Source organism: Onychomys torridus, chromosome 8 (genome assembly GCF_903995425.1).
Source record: "Onychomys torridus chromosome 8, mOncTor1.1, whole genome shotgun sequence".
NCBI lineage: Eukaryota > Metazoa > Chordata > Mammalia > Rodentia > Cricetidae > Onychomys > Onychomys torridus.
Window position 1 is genome coordinate 64,736,671 of NC_050450.1, and position 18,691 is coordinate 64,755,361.

General features: G+C 49.4%; 1 protein-coding gene across 3 annotated transcripts in view; it reads right to left on the reverse strand.

Moving 5' to 3' along the window:
- Abr (ABR activator of RhoGEF and GTPase) overlaps window positions 1-18,691 on the reverse strand; it is a 147,549-nt gene that overhangs the window by 26,879 nt on the left and 101,979 nt on the right. For all 3 annotated transcript variants that reach the window (XM_036195785.1, XM_036195784.1, XM_036195786.1), the window contains 6 exons: window positions 17,417-17,539; window positions 16,975-17,050; window positions 16,436-16,540; window positions 15,472-15,546; window positions 13,607-13,704; window positions 13,173-13,304 (listed from right to left, as the gene is read on the reverse strand). In XM_036195785.1, coding sequence (XP_036051678.1) covers window positions 13,173-13,304; window positions 13,607-13,704; window positions 15,472-15,546; window positions 16,436-16,540; window positions 16,975-17,050; window positions 17,417-17,539 — 609 coding nt within the window. The remainder of the gene's footprint in view (window positions 1-13,172; window positions 13,305-13,606; window positions 13,705-15,471; window positions 15,547-16,435; window positions 16,541-16,974; window positions 17,051-17,416; window positions 17,540-18,691) is intronic.

The following is an 18,691-nucleotide window of genomic DNA, read 5'->3' on the forward strand; positions in this document are numbered from 1 at the left end:
ATGGTATAGTTTATATGAAACATATGTCTGTCCTTTTACATTAATATATCTATATGTTTATATATCAAGTGACTCTCAGGAAGATACAAAGTGTTTTTTTTTTTTTAAAAAGAGCTAGTTAGTAATAAGCCTAAGCTATTGATTAAGCATTTATAATTAATAATAAGTCTCCATGTGGTTATTTGGGAACTGTCTAGTGGGATAGAGCTGCTGATGGGACAGAAAAACTCTGCCTACAAATGGCGCACAATGTGGGATGAGGCCACATATATCCACATAAAACCTAAAAAATCTTAAGAAGAGGCTCCAAACACACAAAAACAGAGTCAAACACAGTTTCCTAGTCCCACAGTCTCTTACATGGGCCACAGTACAGAGAGGTGTCTTCTGGCTGCTGCCTGCAGCAGCCTGAGACACCTTGTCAGCATGCCATGAGCTAAGTCACATGGTGGGGTTAAGTTTTGCTCATGCAGACAGAAAAGATTACAGATACAGAGTAAAGACAGACCCACATGGAACAGTGTGTTTAAAAATAGGCAGCTAGGCAGTGGTGGCACATGCCTGTAATCCTAGCACTTGGGAGGCAGAGGCAGGTGGATCTCTGTGAGTTTGAGGCCAGCCTGGTCTACAAAACGAGTTCCAGAACAGCCTCCAAAGCTACAGAGAAACCCTGTCTAAAAACAAAACAAAACAAAACAACAACAACAAAACAAAAACGTACATAGGCTTGAGAGATTGAGAGAGAAGAGAAAGGATATAGACAGTCACAGAAGTTTAAAAAAAAAAAAAGAAAAGAGCTATGTAGAGATGGAAAATACACAGAGTCTGGATCCTGTATGTCCTTGTGTTGTCTTTAAATTTTTTGATTGTTGATGAACAAGAGATTAGCTGCTAAGAGACACTGGATTAGGAAAACTGCCAGATTATACCAATCTATATATTTTAAAAATACCTTGACTTCAAAATAGAAGTTAAAAGATAGGTTGTTTTGGGGAAGAGGTTATATTTTTATTCCCACAGAAAACAAAAGGCTATGGATTCGATCAAGGTTAAAGATGATCAGGTTTAATCAGGGAAGATCCCCTGAAAATCCAGGCTACAGACATAAAGAAATAAAAGCAAAAACCCAAAAAAACTACTAAACACATAAGGTATATTTTACCTGCTCAAATATAAAACAAAAAATCATCTGTGGCTGATTTGTGTACAATACACAGTCTACATTTGTATTAATGCAGATATGTATGTTAACTTTAAAAGTTTATGTATTTTCAGAGGGCCCAGACACCAATAAAAATGGATGGCCCAGGTGATCCAACATCTCACAATACCTCTGTTGCCATTTCCTCAGAGTTCTGCATCCAGAACAGCTTCAAGGCTGATGGCAGAGACAGTCCAGCCTCACAGACTACTCCAGCCAGGACTTAACCATTATCCTAAATTTTCTCAGGGTCCCCCAAAGATCCCAGCACTCTCAGACCAGAGGAAGCAGTCTAGAGAAAACACCCACATTCCCAAGAGATAGATTATGGATGTCTGTCTTTGCTTAGGGGGGTTGGTTGCAAATTATTATTGGTCATGATTAAAAAAACAAAACTAAGCAAAGGAATTAGATTCAAAGATCTCTTTCTGAAGGAAAAAAAGGGGATATAATATAGAAATGATGAGATAAAAGGATAAATTAATGAATTTACTTTAATCCAAAAAGCATCTACTAATCTTAAATATTTTACATGGGTATGGATTTTGGTTTATTGATACAAATTTAATGTTATTTTTGTTATACTGTATGTATGTTTCTACTCTTGTTTGGGTATTATGCTTATGCAGCTCATTTAAAAATGTATAATTAAGAAATACAGGTTAGTAGTTAGTCATATATAATAATCAAACTTATAGTCCTATTAGGTATGTTCAAAATTAAATATATTTAGATAAATGGTCTTCGAACACATCAAAGATCTATAGAATATGGCATTTTAAAAAACATAAGGCTTTTCATGACAGTGAGACATGTCTGTTCCTGGTAGCACCAATTTACTTCAGAGAAGATGATGGGCATCAAAGAAACTCCATATGGAGTTTACTTCTTTTGGAAAAGTTAGCCACTGGGCAAAGAAACTGCCTCAATTGCTGACAGTCTACTATCTAAACTGGACCTGCAGGATGCAAAAGAAAGTGACTGCCAAGACAAAGTAGGACAGTCCTTCCAGATTCCCCACTTCTTAGAAATGTCTGTCAGATATACTAGGCCTGTAGACCAAAGATGGATGCTCCAACATTACTGAAGAACTTTGGGTGACTGTCCACGCAGTCAGATGTCCCTGTCATTAGGTAACATTACACCCTTCTGGGGTCTTTGATGGAGTTAAAGACTAAATGATTAGACTTAAAAACTTTTCCTTAGTTATGATAAAAGGTAAATTAGGTATAAAATCTTAGACTCACAAAGACAGACCATAGAATATTTTCTTTGATTTTGCCAAATACAAATGGATTGGATATTGTAACTGTAATTCTTACTTGGTAACTGTTTTTGTTACATATAGTTTAGTCTGTTAAAGTTTAAAATCTTCTTTTTTAATTAGACAGAGAGGGGGAAATGTTATGGAATAATCTTTGTACACTTTGAAGATGTGTCTTTTCCAAGGCAACTTCTGATAGATTAATAAAGAGCTAATGGCCAAAATCTAGGCAGGAAGAGGTTAGGTGGGACTTGGGGAAAAAGTGTGTGGGGGAGTGTAGTGGTAAGGCAGGGTCACTAGTCAAGATGCAGAGGAAGCATGAGATGAACATACTGTACTGAAAAGGGGTATGTGGTAGAGTGTAGATTAAAAAAATGAGTAAATTTAAGATGTAAAAACTAGTTAGTGACAAGCCTAAGCTATCAGCTGAGCATTTATAATTAATAATAAGTCTCTGTGTGGTTATTTGGGAGCTGGCTGACAGGACAAAGCTGACTGGCAGGCCAGAAAAAATCCACCTACACCCCTCCATTGCCTCTGCATCAGTTCCTGTTCTAAGTTTCTGCCCTGCTTGAGTTCCTGTACTGACTTTCTTCAATGATGAATATAATAGTGAGACTAGGTGGCGGCAGCACACGCCTTTAATCCCAGCAGTTGGGAGGCAGAGGCAGGTAGATCTCTGTGAGTTCTAGGCCAGCGTGGTCTACAAAGCAAGGCCCAGGACAGCCAGGGCTGTTGAGAGAAACTCAAGTCTCAAAAAAATCATGAAAAAAATTATGAACGGTGATTTGGAAGTGTAAGCCAAATAAACAGTTTCCTCCCCAAAATGTTTTTGGTCATGGTGTTTCATCACAGAAATAGTAACCCTAACTAAGACACCACCCTAGCTAAAACACATATACTGATAGTGTTTCCAAGCTGAGAAATCAAGACCTGTTTCTAAGGCTATCAAAGTCCTTAGTATTTGCTATGTTCAGACCTCACTAGGCCCAGTAATGGGAACCCCTGGCTCTAAGTCAGCAAGCAGCCAATTAGCAGAGCTAAGCCAAGAAGCTACTTTTCACTCACTTATTCATCCATCACTGAATAGATACCCACTATATGCTGGGCAGAGGCCTTCTTACAGCTCAAAGCACAACTCAGCCTAATGGCACCCTGGCCACTTCCCACTGAGTACCCCATGCCTTGACTTAACATAAGCAATCAGGGATCTTTAGGAACTCTGCTCCCCTCCCAGGCTCCAGAGCTTCAAGAGCCTTTCCCCTGCCTGATAAACATCCATGTATGGGGTTATAGCAATTTAAGCTTTGGAATCCCAAGTTTTGGTTCCTAAGCAAGTGTCAGTAGCTACAGATTCTAGGATTGGCCCAAGTTTAAAATATACTCTAGCTAGGAGGCAAAATCTACCAAGCCCACCCAAGGTGACCTGCCCTCCTGCTGTCCCCCAGAAGCCTGTCCTGGTTTACGGATGGTCCAAAGTCCTGACTCCTATACAGCCTCACGCTGCCTGACCACCCCAGGTTGCTGTTCCCAGGGTTTACAGTGGCAATAGGTGGGTAAACAGCCTAAGTTTATCTGCTTTGGAAATCCTGGATGGACAGCATGTCCCTGGCAACCCCTTGTGTTTCTCACGGCACATCTGACCGTGGAAAGGGTGGAAAATCCACTTGAGCCTTTGGGAACACTTTGGTTATTTAGAACTAAACCCACCCAGGGACAGGGTGGGAAAATCGCCCACTCCATCCCTACATGCCCATCTACTCTATCCGGACTCCAGGACAGGACACAGGCAGCAGCCAAGAACATGCACAGGCGAGATCCCCTGGGTCACTTGCCTGCTCCTTGTCACTGGAAGGTGTTACCAGATCTCCTGGCACAGCCAGTGAGCAGGGAACCCTGGAGGTGTGCTTTGGACACATGAAGCCTCTCAGGCCACACTACAGCAGAAAGTATCCTGAACCTGGAGTTACAGTCAGTTGTGAGTTACCACGTGGGTGTTAGGAACTGAACCAGGGACCTCTGCAAGGGTAGTAAAAACGCTTAACTAGCCGGGCGGTGGTGGCGCACACCTTTAATCCCAGCACTTGGGAGGCAGAGGCAGGCAGATCTCTGTGAGTTGGAGGCCAGCCTGGTCTCCAAAGCGAGTTCCAGGAAAGGTGCAAAGCTACACAGAGAAACCCTGTCACGAAAAACCAAAAAAAAAAAAAAAAAAAAAAAAAAAAAGCGTTTAACTGCCGAGCCATTGCTTTCCAGCCCCTCACATGCAATTTTATGCCCCAATCTCCCTACCTCACAATCAGATTAAAAAAAAAAAAAAAAAAAAAAGCAGAGTGCCGAGTCTGGCTGAGATCAGATGGGGAACCCGCCTAGCAGAGTGCTGAGTCTGGCTGAGATCGGATGGGGAACCCGCCTGCGCTGTTCCTTATCTCAGGGCTATGCATGTTCCCGCTGCAAGTTCCCAGGCTCTACAAGCTGCACCAGGCCTTAGATTCTCCTCTCCAGTGTCAATGGTTCAGAGGTGAAGTTCTCTTAAGCACAGTCCACAGTTCTCAAGAGAAATGCAGCTTCCTCTGACAGCAGCCACTGGCCCTCACTGCCCCTCAGGGTAGGAAAGTAGGGAATTACAGAGATTAAGAACCTTTCTACCCCATTCTGTTTGGTGACAGGGTCTCACTCTGTAGCTCTGGCTAGCTTGAAACTCGCTATGTAAACCAGGCTGACCTTGAACTCACAGATCTGCATGAGCACCTCCTGAGTGTTGGGACTAAAGGTCAAGGCGACCATGCCCTGCCCAGATTAGGGGCTTTTATTCTCAAGTAGAATATTTGATCCAGAACTCAATTCTTAGCTCTACTTTGGAAAAACTGTAGGTGCCTCCTACCTCTCAAGGTAGGAGCTGACATTTATCCATTCATTCAGAGATGTGTTCTCTAGGCCATCTTGGATTCTCACGTCACTCTGGGGTCTGCCTGGAAGCTACTGCCGCCCAGCCATTACCTTTACGTTTGTCTAGGTTTGGGAAGACATGCTCTGGGAGGTCTCCATTGCCAGCTGCCGGCATCGAACCTGTCTTCTGCCTCTGAGCCCGGGGGCCCCCAAGCCAGAGCTGAGAGGATAGTGCCCTTCCCATGGTTTGCAAAGGTGTTCCAAAGGTCTGAAGGAAGGACGTAGCAAGATCCTTTCTGGATTGGCTTCCTGGTGTGTCTCCTACCCTCAGAGATGGGGCTAGCGGAGAGGCATCAAGCCTCCATGCCAAGACGGAATTCTCAGCTAGAGAGGAGCGGGGAGGAAGGGAGCTTCAATCTACTTCCTGTCAAATGCATCCAGTCTCTCCCATCTTCAGGACGCGCTGGTAGCGTCCAGGTGCCCCAGACCAGGAACACCTGGGCAATGGAGGCAGCTCCGCTGAGGCTCACCCTCTCGCAGGTGTGCCCGTGCCCCCAAGACAAATGCACCTCTACCCACTCTCATGCATGCCATCCAGACCAACCCTGAGGGGTGCCAGCAGGGCCACTGACGGGGGGGGGGGGGGGGAGTCTACAGCATCTGGAGCAGAGGAGTTGCTGGCAGGACAGTCACCTAGATCCTCGGTGACTCGGTGATGCATGAGACAAGGAGCAAACCAAGCCTGCCCCCACGTGCCTCCAGGGCTACCAAGTGACTGTGGCAAAGGAAGCCACCCCACCTGGGGCAGCGCTGAGAGCCGCCGGCAGCAGGACCACAAAACATGAACTGGGGGCAGACAGAGAGGATCAGGGAGGAAGAGAGCCTGGAAGCCGCCTGGACACTCCGATCTGGCCCAGGCTGGAGGCATGGAGGTAGTCCACCTTTCAGAGAGGCTATCCCTATGTTCTAGGGCAGGGAGCTACCGGGGGCTGGGACGGGGTGAAGGGACGAAAGGTGGAGGGCCAAGGCTTCCTTCCCCACCCCAGCCCCTGACTTCCATTCCTCATTCAAACGTGCTCTCTCCCAGGGAACAGGGACCCGGCTGTGGTCACTGTGTTTATAAACCAAGCCTGGGAGACAAACAGGACAAAGTGTCGAGGAGTTCCATTAACAGCCTTGTCATCTACTTAGGGAAAGACTCTAGGTCACCTGGGCAGTGTCCCAGAACCAGGCTACCAGGGCAAGAGCTGGCTCACAGGGTCATGAGAGAGAGCCAAATGGGGACAAGAGACCCCCCCTCAGGGGCTGGAGGGTAGGAGCTGGTGGGCGAACCTGGTGGGCGAACCTTTGACTCCTGCTCCAGCAGGCTCCCGACCCATGCTCCTTCTAAGCTCTCCCCTCTGCAGAGTAATTGAGACCAGAAGCAGCTCTCCCACAGCTGACAAAGGCCCCTTGTTCCAGGGCTCCTCACACTGTGCTCTGAGCCAGCAGTGAGCAGCCTTGGAGAAGAGCACAGCTGCTCCTCACAGGACAGGGTCACCTCAGATCCTCCATCACAGCTGGTCTAGCTCCACCACCTAAAGAGAACAGACCCTGACGTGGCCACCCCAGGTCAAACACAGAGGACTCTTGCAGGTAGCAGCGGTAGGAGGGGAATTCTTGGACAAGGTGTCTCTAGAATCCCTGGAGTGAGGAGCAGCTGAGCCTGCCAGCTTAGGGCAAAGGCCCTCGTCATCACCCAAGTATTCAATGTTCCAGGCCCTGTCCCAAGGGCATCAGGGACTCTCACATTCAATTCTCATCATAACCCGGTTTATAGGCAAAGAAACCGAGGCCAGGACGGGCGGGACAACTCACCCCATTCTTTCAAATAATGAACAGAAGGAGCAAGACATGGAGCCATGTCTGGCCTCGAAGCCCCTTCCAGGCTGGCTGAAGGAGCAAACCCTCTCATGGTTTCCTTACTACGTTGGGAAGTCCTGTTCTCTTAGGATCCTCTACTCAGTGTCTGTCCCTTCAGGGGGCCCAGCAGACAAATTCAAGGGTCAAACAGGGAAAGGCCTGGATGTGACGCAGTCCTCTGACCTGCTCCTTCAGTTCATTCTTGCATTCCCTGAGTCTTACGAGATGGCAGTGAAGAGTGGGGCTAGTTCCCACTAACAGAGGAGAATAACGAGGGTCCAGGAGGCCAAGGAACCAGGAACTAGTTCTCCCACCCACAGCCCAGGGCTCCTCCCAGTCAGAGGAGGGTGGACAGGAGAGCTGAGGAAGAGAGGAGACAGAGTCCTCCTTAGGGGAGGAAGGTCAGAGGTGGCTTAACCACACCAAGCTCCTAGTTGTGCCCCGGGGTCAGGGAACTCTGCTATCTTTTCACGCGGGGAAGTAACAAGCACGCAGGGCGCTAGGAAAGGAGACTATGAAATGGCCACCTCCAAAGTCTAGGCTTTGGTTTTGGTTTTTTGAAATCCACTTAAAACTGAGCGTCTAGGATGGGACAAATGCAAATGTCCACAGATGGATAAACGGAATATCCACTTATAAAATGTGGTATATCTGTAATAGTGAAGCATTACTCAGCCCTCAAAAGGAAGGGGGAAGAGCATGCATGAAGCCTGAAGGCATTATGCTAAGTTGCCAAAGGAGGCCAGAGATTGGTGGCTGCAGAGGGTGGGGGAGGAGAGGAGGGCAGGTAGCATTTAATGGGTATGGAGCTGTCAGAGAAGGTGAAAAGTTCCAAAGCCTCATGGTGGTGATGCTTACAAGAAAATGTATTAACGGATTCCCACAAGATTCCTCTGACTTATACAGGTGTGCCGTGGCCTGCGACTGCCTTCCTACCTCTCCTTCCCCACAAAACAAACAAACAAAAGGACGAAGTAGGGCACAGTGACACACTCCTGTAATGCTACACCGGGGAGAGAGAGGCAAGAGAATCAGGAACTCAAAGCCAGCCTTGGCTACACAGAGAATATGAGGCCAGCCTGGGCTGTATGAACTCTTGTGTGGGGGAATAGAAAATTAAGAATGTTTAGATACTGTCATATCTGCCAATTTGGGCACTAGACTGGACTTCATGACTTCCTCCATTTATTTATAAGAGATCTAATCCCTTTTAAGTGGCTTGGTCATAAATGTCAAAGAAATACCCCTAGCTTGCCTTTCCCCTTCAGACCCAGCCAGCCAGGACAGGTTGGACCCTGGGAATATGCTAATCGGCTAGCGGGTAGGTCTCAGTTGGGGAGATCACATCTGGAGTCTGGAGTGGTGTAGCTGGAAATAGACTAGGATAAACATAGAGGAGTCCCCTGGGAGCAGGGAGCCAAAGCAGACTAATGGGGGATGCTTCAGGCTGAGCCTCCCCCTGGCCTGGCTGGGCTGTGGGTAGGCCAGTGGGGAGAGACAGTGGGGAGTCTGTACAGAAAACTCCCAAGTAATGACCCTGTGGGTCGGGAAAGAAAGGGATGACTCCCAAGCCTGTTAGAGAGACGGACCAAGCTGGTGAGGTGTTTCAGTAAATCTGCAGTGCCAAGGAAGGGCAGATGCCTAGAAGTCCCACACCGTCACCATTCTACCCATGAGCACTGCTATGTACTCATCCACCTTGCAGCCAACCAGGCTTGGCCAGCTCTGGACGGGGTCCCTGAACCTGTGAGAACACAGACGAGCTGTGTGAAGGTAGGCAGGCCACTCATTCTTTGCAGTCTTGGATTCCTTCTCCTCAAGACAGGATCCTCAAACCCTACAGGCATCTTCTTCTAGTCACCCCTTCACCCTCCTCCGGCTTGCCTGGCTCATAGCCCCTCCTGTCCAGAGCAGGCTGGATCCTTAATTCCCTGGGCTACTCCCTGCACATTCCTGCCCCCATGTGCTTGCCCCTAAGGGTTCCTCCCAAATGCCTCCCTCGCTTCTGCTGACCCAGAACCCATTAGCTACAGTAACAAAGCCTTAAGAGGGCAGTTACCATGCCTCTATATAAACTGATTGAAAGTACTGTCAATAATGTGCTTTTAAAAGGTGTATCTAAAGACTATCTACTAATGCCATGAAAATAGAAAAAAAAACATACAAAAACACACACTATGATTAAGCCTACTTAAAGGTATACATACCCAAGGGAGGAAAAAAAAAAAAAAAAAAAAAAAAAGCACAGAATTACATAATAAAGGGGCCGCTCCAGGACTGTGGGACAGGCTTCTGTAGTGCCGGGCTCTCTCTCAGTTCTCTGCTGGCATCTTGTACTGCTCTCTGGTGGCCTGGGATGTAATGGCATACTAGCCCTTCAATCTGACAGGGTACCCTACACTTCTGGGTCCTTGCTACAGGAGCACTGGAATCTCCACCTCCAAATTTATAACCCTGACTGTTCTTTTCCATGCAATCTACTTCTTTCTAGGTGTACTAGGCAGAAATGCCCTGTGCCCAGAGGTGATGGTGCTCCAATCAAAGGCAGTCTGAGGTCACTCTGTAGCCCAGGCTAGCCTTGAACGTACAGAGATCCACCTGCCTCTGCCTCCCAGTGCTGGGTTTAAAGGCGTGCGCCACCACCGCCCAGCCCTGTATGGCAGACAGTGGAGCATCACTCCAGCTCCTTGACCAGGCCATTTGCCATGCCAAGACCTTTTACCTGGGCTGCAAAATTCTTGACAAAAGGACCAAGATGCAGAGACACAGCACTAAGGAGACAGTGCGGCCTTCTCTACATACTGTCAGCAGAGGCACCTTGGCCTCAGTGTCCTCATCTGTGAAGTAGGACAGGGAGGTCACCTTCCTTGCAGAGCTGTAGCAGGGCCGCCTCAGGTAGCACTTGGGATATGCGCTTCCAAGAGCAGAGTACTGGACACACATGGTAGTGACTGGAGCTCCCAATTGTCTGCACTCAATGCTGCATCCAACCAGACCTCCAGCTGCTCTGCTGCCACCATGGCCAGAGAGCAAGTGCTTAGCACTCAGATGAGGAGCCCCTCACTGGCCCTTGGCTGGCCTGCATGGAGAGGAGCTGGGGAGGGGGGGGCTTTCTCTCCACCTTCTCATCAGGCATTTCTTGGCTCCTAGCTCCACCATAAAGTCACCTTTGGCTCTGCCCCTAGGGCCCACTGAAAGGAAGCAACCTGGGCTACAGGGCTAAGCGGGTTACCTTCCTCAGACATGTGGCAGCTATGGGAACAGGTTGTTCTACAGCTCTGTGGGACCTGGCCACGTGGGACCATCCAGTGCAGACTCTCCATCCAGCCTGGCTATCCTGAGTGGTTCTGAGGTAGTTACAGAGCAAGACTTTATGAGCCCACAACACCCCCTCTCCAGCCTGGCTATCCTGAGTGGTTCTGAGGTAGTTAGAGAGCAAGATTCCCCACCCCCCCAGGGCTGAGGACTGAACCCAGGGCCTTGCACTTGCTAGGCAAGTGCTCTACCACTGAGCTAAATCCCCAACCCAGAGAAAGACTTTATGAGCCCACAACACCCCCTCCCCAGCGCACAGGAGACTGGTAAGGTCCCAGGGCTGTGCTCAGGAGCCTGAGTGCTAGGGCACTTCAAAGGCCTCTGGAGGCCGTGGGCTTTGAGCTGCCCACTCACTGGCCTGGTCAGCTGGCAGCAGGAATGTTTGTGTTTCTTTTAATATCAACTCCCAGGCATTTAACATTCCTCGAAGCTTAAACACAGAAACATTTCCCTTAGCAGAATGTGCTCTCTGCTTTGCCAAATACAACCTGGAAGCCTCTCCTCCCCCACTACCCCCCATCTGCTCCTGTCTCCAAGAGTCAATGATTTATGGTGTCTCCTGACTCTAAGTAGCACACTGAGAGCAGAAGCAGCAGGGCTGCCATCCAGGTGGGAGTCTCCTGGCCCTGGTATCTGAATGTAGAGAGGCTGTGGGCTATAATGCTCACTGAGCTGGCTGCCCATGTCAACCTTACATTTCACAGCCATCAGTGGCACAGGCAATGTGGCAGCTTCCCACATCTCTTGGCTGGGTGTCCCCTACCTAAAGGCTGGCCAGGCAAGCCTGGAAACCATTCCCTGCCTATTCCTTGGGCCATGCCCAAGGAAAGAGAGATGGGATTCCTGCTACTTAAGAGGACATGTGACAGGGATTGGATTTAAAGAGCTTTCTGTCATCATCCTTATTTCTGAAACAATGAAGGGCTGGCACAAGGTTGCCTAGCAGCACTGTCTCCCTGGAGACAGCACCAAGGAACAGGGTACAGGTTCCTCAGCATCAGGAAATCCATGCTTAGGAACATGAGGCAGATGGCTGGGCCTCTACTGAAGGGCACTGCTCCTCTCCTCAGATACAATGCAAGGCAGGCGGGGGATGGGGACACCCACACAGGTGCCAATGGCACCCAGTCAACATCCAGATACAAAACTTCAGCCTCAACACTCACCAGAGAACAACCATTTCCTAACAAAAGGCCCAGAGAGATGGCTCAGTGGTTAAGATCACTTAGAGGACCCAGCTTCAGTTCCCAGCACCCACATGGCAGCTCACAACCACCCTTAACTCCAGGGGATCCATCACCCTCCTCTGGTTCTGTGAGCACCAGGCATATACATGGTGAACACACATACATGCAGATAAAATATGAATAAACATAAAATAATAAAAACAAATACTTAAAAAAATGTGAAGCTCCCTGCTCAAGACTAATCCAGTGAACCTATTGGGGTCAAGGGTTAAGAAACCTGGAGCAGGGCTGGAGAGATGGCTCAGAGGTTAAGAGCACCGACTGCTCTTCCAGAGGTCCTGAGTTCAATTCCTAGCAACCACATGGTGGCTCACAACCATATGTAATGAGATTTGGCACCCTCTTCTGTATAAATAATAAATAAATAAATCTTAAAACAAAACAAAAACAAAAAAGAAGGCCGGGCGTTGGTGGCACACACCTTTAATCCCAGCATTCAGGAGGCAGAGGCAGGTGGATCTCTGTGAGTTCAAGACCAGCCTGGGCTACAGAGTGAGTTCCAGGAAAGGCGCAAAGCTACACAGAGAAACCCTGTCTTGAAAAACCAAAAAACAAACAGACAAACAAACAAAAACAAAAAACAAAACAAAAAAAGAAACCTGGAGCACTGTGCCTGTGGTCCACTCTTGCCATCATCTCCCTTGATTTCATGGTCACAGATCCTACCGCCAGTGTGTCTTAAGCATGAGGCCATATGAAGTGCCAGGCAGCAGTGTGAATGGCTCCATGCTAATGTTACCCCTAAGTAGATAGCAACCGTCTTCAGAACCGGCACAATGTTCGTTCCAGCGAGAGTACACCCAAGACCCTTTTACCCATTTCCATCTTAAGGGCACCAAGAAATATGTGCACTCGCCCTGAGGACCCGACTCTACTGATATTCCAAGGCCCCACCCTGGGACACTGACTCCCAACACAGGTAAAGGCAGTGCAGCAATTTGGAGCCCAGCAGCCCAGCTGATCCTAAGCCCTTCTGGTAGAACACCAGACAGTGGGGACATGTGACTCTCTCCTGTCTCAGGCTCATAGCAGATACTGCTCATTACAAACAGCGACCTCTTTTCTTGCTTAGGACATCCTTGGAATGCTTCCCAACACAGTGTCACACAAAAAGCCACCAACAGACTGAAAGTGACTGTGAATGCAAAGGCAGCTGCTCCCTTAGATCCATCTAGCTTGCAGAAGCATGGTGGTCTATCTAGGCCAGGTGTGGTGGCTGGGGACCCAGTATCTATGGGCAGCTGGGACACAGCAAGGAGCCAACTTTGGGGGAACTTGTCTCAGCGTTGAGCCAACGTCACAAAAGATCAGAGGATGGGCGCGCAGACTCCGTAACTGTCTCAGCCGGGCCCCTCACCTGGATCTGGCCCTTGCCCATGATCTTGTCCACGATCTCGTTGTTGTCCTTGTTGACCTTGGTCTTGTCGTAGCACTTCTCATAGCACAGGATCCTCAGGGACTGCGAACCCTCCAGCTCAATCTCAAACTCCTGGTGACAGAGGGGAAGGACAATGGCTCTGAGTCCCTGAAGGCTGCGTGGCTTCCCAGGGCTTCCCAGCAAGTGTGGGCCTTGGCTGTTCAAGGCTGAGGTGAGCAGGACCTCTCAGTGACTGGTGGAGCAGGGTTTGGGAACCCTAGCGGACAGCCTAGGATGTGTTGACCTAAACAGTGGTCTACAGGCAGATGACTAACGGGGTAAGGGAGACACAGCTGGTCCAGCCAGTGATGCAGCCACCCCCAGCAGAGAGGCATGCTCAGTGACAAACTGGGACATGAGTCTCCTCTACTCACCTCATCCCACTTGGGCTCTGTTGTGTCCCGAAACACCCTGGTTTTAGCTTTGCTGACAAAATAGCCAAAGGAATCCACCTCCAGAGTACAGTACAGGTCTGCAGGGGGGAAACAGACAGACCAAGTGAGGCCTGAACAGCCCAGGAACAGGGCCAGGGCCCAAGGACTGGTAGTCAAGGGCTCAGGAAGGAAGGAAGGGGCACAGGCTCTGAAGGGCGGGGCCTGAGCCTTGGCACCAAGGGGACAGCACCTGTATGGACTATGCCACCTGGGCAAATCCTTGGTGCCTCGGCTTCCCACGTACAAAGCAGAAATTGTATTAGTGACTATAGGAAGATGCCAGGAGACCAGGGCAGGAAATGAGCCTGAAAAGGCTTTGAACATGGCAAGGCACCGGCCACTCTCTTGTTTTCCTCTGGGTATGGGGGAGGTGTTCTGAAAATTCAGTGTCACTCAGCCTTTTTGAGCTCCTAAACCTTCAAGGACAAAGGAGACCTGCTTCCTGTCTTTGAAGTGCTCACAGCAGGAGAGGCACATTATAAAAGACACCACAGCAGGGCAGATGCCAAGACTATACTTCACCCTGAGCTTGATGGGACACAAAGCCTGTTCACCCCAGAGGCATGGGGAGGCTTCCCAGCAATACTGACCGACTGAATGGCTGTTTATGGGCCAATAACATGAACTTGTTATAAAGAAGCAGGAGGCAGGAGCCCTGAATTTCTGAGCCTGTGTACTACATCAATAAGTCATTTCACATCCCTGTGACTCAGTACCCTCATCTGGCACACAAGAACTATAAACTGACTGGACAAGAAGATAGGTGTGATGGTGCACGCCTTTAATCCCAGCACTCGGGAGGCAGAGGCAGGTGGATCTCTGTGAGTTTGAGGCCAGCCTGGTCTGCAGAGTGAGTTCCAGGCCAGCCAGAGCTACATAGTGAGACCTTGCCTTGAAAAAAAAGAAGTTTAATTGGAATAGAGTATTACTCAGCAGCAAAACATTTACCTATTATGTGCAAGAAATGAGGATCTATCCCTAGTACCCCCAAACACTGTGTACACACACAGTAATATTTAAGCCCAGTTTTAGGTCAATAAAAACAACTGTAATTGCCTTAATTTCTATTTATTTATTTTTTTGAGGCACAGTAGTACACTCTTTTAATTCCAGTACTCAGGAGGCAGAGATAGGCGGATCTCTGAGTTTGAAGCCAGCCTGGTCTACATAGCAAGTTCTAGGTCAACCAGGGCTACAGAGAGACATTCTCAAACAAAATTTGAGGAAAAAAAATCTGTTTTAGATTACTTTATGTATATGAGTGTTTTGCCTGCACATATGTCTATGTACCACATATGTACCTGGTGCTTGTGGAAGGCACCAGATTCCCTGGAACTGGAGTTACAGATGGTTGTGACCCACGATGTGGGTGCTGGGAACTGAACCCGGGTCTCTCTGCAATAGCAACAAGTGTTCTTAACCACTGAGCCATCTCTCCAGGCCTGTGACTGCCATTTATGGAGAAGTAAGCTGAAGCTCAGAAAGGTTAGAAATCGTGCCCAGGGTCACAGAGTTTACAATCACAAGACCTGGGTTTGAGTCTAGGTGTCTGCAGCTCAAGAGGAAAAGCCTGAAGGAGAGCAGATCTTGGAGACAAAGGGGAAAAGTAACTTCGCTGACAAGAGGAACTGGCTTCTAGACTTGGAGAGAAAGTCCCGCCACTCCAGGCATGTTGGCAGGGCCCCAGCTTGGGGAGATCAGAGCTGAGCAGATGAGGGGGCCTTGCACACTGGGACCATAGGGAGCGGCCGTGAAAGATGGACAGTGGCCGCTCAACTTCTCCCTAGGGTCGAGGAGGCACTTACTGGCTGATTGTTTAAACCCCTTGGCAGAGTGGACGATGACGTGAAGGAAACCATACAGTCCTGGAGACTCGTCGTCTGCAAGAGAGCAAAGACCAGGGGATAGAGGTGCCAGTCCCCACCCAGGGCTGGTGGGAAGGCAGACGGGGCCCTGGTCCACAGCACCACCTGGTGGCCGGTTGGGAAACAAGCCCAAAGCCCACTGTGTTCCCAGTGTGAGCTACTCTAGGAAGGGAGGGGTCCCTCTCCCCTCTGTTCAGATTGGGAACTAGAACAAACGTCCTAGGCCAGGCATTTAGTACCTTCCCTCCCGCGGAACACAGCTTATCCCAAGGCTGTCCTCCTCTGCCTAAAATGGAAATGAACTGATTTGAGTCACCCTGTTCCAATGGAAAAGAAAAGGCTCCAAGAAAGGCTTGGCCCTTGTTTGGGACACAAAGGTCCCCAGGTGAGCCTGAAATCCCAGCACTGGGAAGGCAAAGACTGGAGGTTCGCAAAGCAGACACCCTCCCAGCACCCGGGAGCACACTCTGGGCCAGTTCCGAGCCTCATCACTGCTCTCCCTGCTTAGAATCACCCGCAAACTCCTTGCTTGGCATTCAAGCCTTCCATATCTACCTCCTAAAACACCTGTCTTGATTTCTCCTAACGTTCTCCAGTCTACCTACTATCTCGTCCTTCCCCCCAACCCCTGCCCCATCCTGCAGCCTTCTGCTCTGGTTTGGAGACTTCCTCATGAACTCAACACCACCCCAGTGCTCCAGGGGGCCAAGAAACACCTGAGCCCTTGAGAGGGTACCTCCCATTTACAATCCCTGTGCACTGGCAGGAGAACAGTTCCAGTCACATTGGGCAGAGAGATCAGCCATTAGCAGCCACGCCTCTCCCTGGTCCTTGTATAAGTCCCCTAGCAATGTTCCAGTAGTCTGGACCTGCTGGCTGGGCAGCCTGGAGTTCCAAATCTTACCATCTTTATTGCTGGTGACAGGAATGTTGTGCACAGTCCTAAGCTTGAAACAGGATCCCGTGAGCACCTGGAGCTCCACAGAGCTCAGGACAAAGGCCTGGAGATCTGTGGGAGGAGGCAGGAGGAGACAGAGCTTCATTATAGGTTCACTAGGACCTGCTGCTCTTGCTTGAAGGGGCTCCAGGGAATCAGCTTAGTTTCTAGTGTTGGAGTTGGTTCTCTGGACGGAGGGGAGTCCTGTGGGGGTTTGGACACGATCACGGTTGTGGGCGCTGTCAGAGGCAGCAGTGAGTAGAGGCTCAAGTGTGTGAGTGGGAAGCAAGAGGAGGGAGGGCAGCCAACCCAGAGCTCTAGGTGGCCTGCTATGAATTCACTGTGTGCCTTCATCAGACCTCAACTGATGGTAACATCCCAAGAATGCCACCTCCCCGGCATCTTGAAAGGTCACTGTGAGGGCTGAAGAGAGTCACTGGACATGACAAGCTGGGAGAGACGCAGAGGACGCCTTCAGAACAGTGTGGGACTGGGTGGGGCTTTACCTTTCTTCTGTAGCTTCTGGATTGCTTCTCTCCACTCCGACCTCTCATAGTCAGAGGACAGGAGAAACAGGTAACTCTGGAGAGAGAGAGAAGAGTTCAGTGCAGTGACCACAGCTGGACAAGGTGTACCCCCAACTTCTAGGCTCCCCATCAAAGCCTCTTCTTACTCTGGCCCCTCTGAGACAGGAGGAGGCGGCAGCAGCTAGGGTGGGGCTGTCCTTGTAGGAAGCCAGGTTAACAAGAGTGGCAGTGCCAATGGTGGCCAGCAGAGGGCAGTAGCTTCCTGCTACCAAGGACAGCTGTCTAGGGCTGTGGCAGCTTTCTTGGGAAATGGGGGTCCCAGCCCCCATCCCTGATTCCCATGGGTCAATGCCAGAAGCCACGGAGAGTGGGCAGTCCTGAACCAAGGGAACAGGTAGCCCTCCACCCTGCTCCTCCTGACCTTTCCGTTCCGATTGTGTATCCGGAACGGGATTGTGGGGGAATTGAGCAGCAGCAAGAACTCATTCTCAAACATCTTCTTTTTGAGGCGCTCAATGGCTCGGCTCTGTCCCTTGTTGGCCTTCTGCAGGGGACAAGACACGGGTGTTTTCCCTCATACGAAAACTTCACATCTCACTCAGCTGCGCTAAGCACAACATTCTCCTGTGAGCGAATCAGGTTTTTATTTGCCGTATTTCATGAGGTTCTAGGGCCTAGGTATGCACCTCCTAAGAGCCAGCTAATTCCTAACTAAACCTCCTGTGAGCTTACCATTCACATGCAATTAACACAAGGCTGCAGCCCTGACCCTCTTTACAGAACATCCAATGTCAGGCCAGACAACTAGACCAACACAAAGCCAGAGCCCCCCAATAGTACGGGAACTAGCCAATCCTAAGTATCTCCTCTGTTGTGCTTCACCAAGGAAACCCCAATGACCTGACTAGTCCTGGATAATTGTAGTAAGGCCTCTTCTCACAGATTCTGTAAGTGATCTCTCATACTCTACCCCAACACTCATCAGCCTCTACTAGAACGCCCTTGGACACCCTTCAGCATTGAGTCCCAGCTGCTGCTGGTCCAACAGCAGGGCCTCTGAGCCTGGCCTGTGGTCTCATACGCCGCCAAAGCTTGCCCGCTCGCCAACAAGTCTGTCCCGCACCGCCCAAGTAGATTTCTCCAACTTTCCAACTTCCTATTTCATCGAAGAAGCTTCCTGTACTTCAAATCTCAGGGTCACTGAAATTCCCAAGCTCTTTGATTTGGATGAACCGCCTCTTTTTTCCTTCATGGATGTGTGTGATGTGCATGTGTGTGTGTTCACATGTGTGCTCACATACACGTACAGGCCTAAAGTCTTGATAGCCAGCTGGCTCTGGGTAATTCCAAGTGCTGGAATTGCAGAGGGGCCGTCTTCCTCAGCTAGTATTCACATGGGTTCTTTTTTTTCTGAACTCGGGTCTTCTTGCTTGCATGCAAGCGTTTTAACCACTGAGCCATCTCCCCAGCCCTTAACGGAAGAGTCTGGCAAAACTAACAAACCTCGCGGGCAGCCCTGGGGCAGTGGCCCTCACATCCTGTAGGAAGAAGGTAATCATCTTTCTCTGTCAAATGAATGCACACAACTGTCCAGCCATGTCACCTGTAGAGACTCCAGACGCAGGCCAGTAATGTGCACTGCAGACCTGCCTCCTATGGGGAAGGAACCAGGGACAATCCAAATGCACAGATGCAC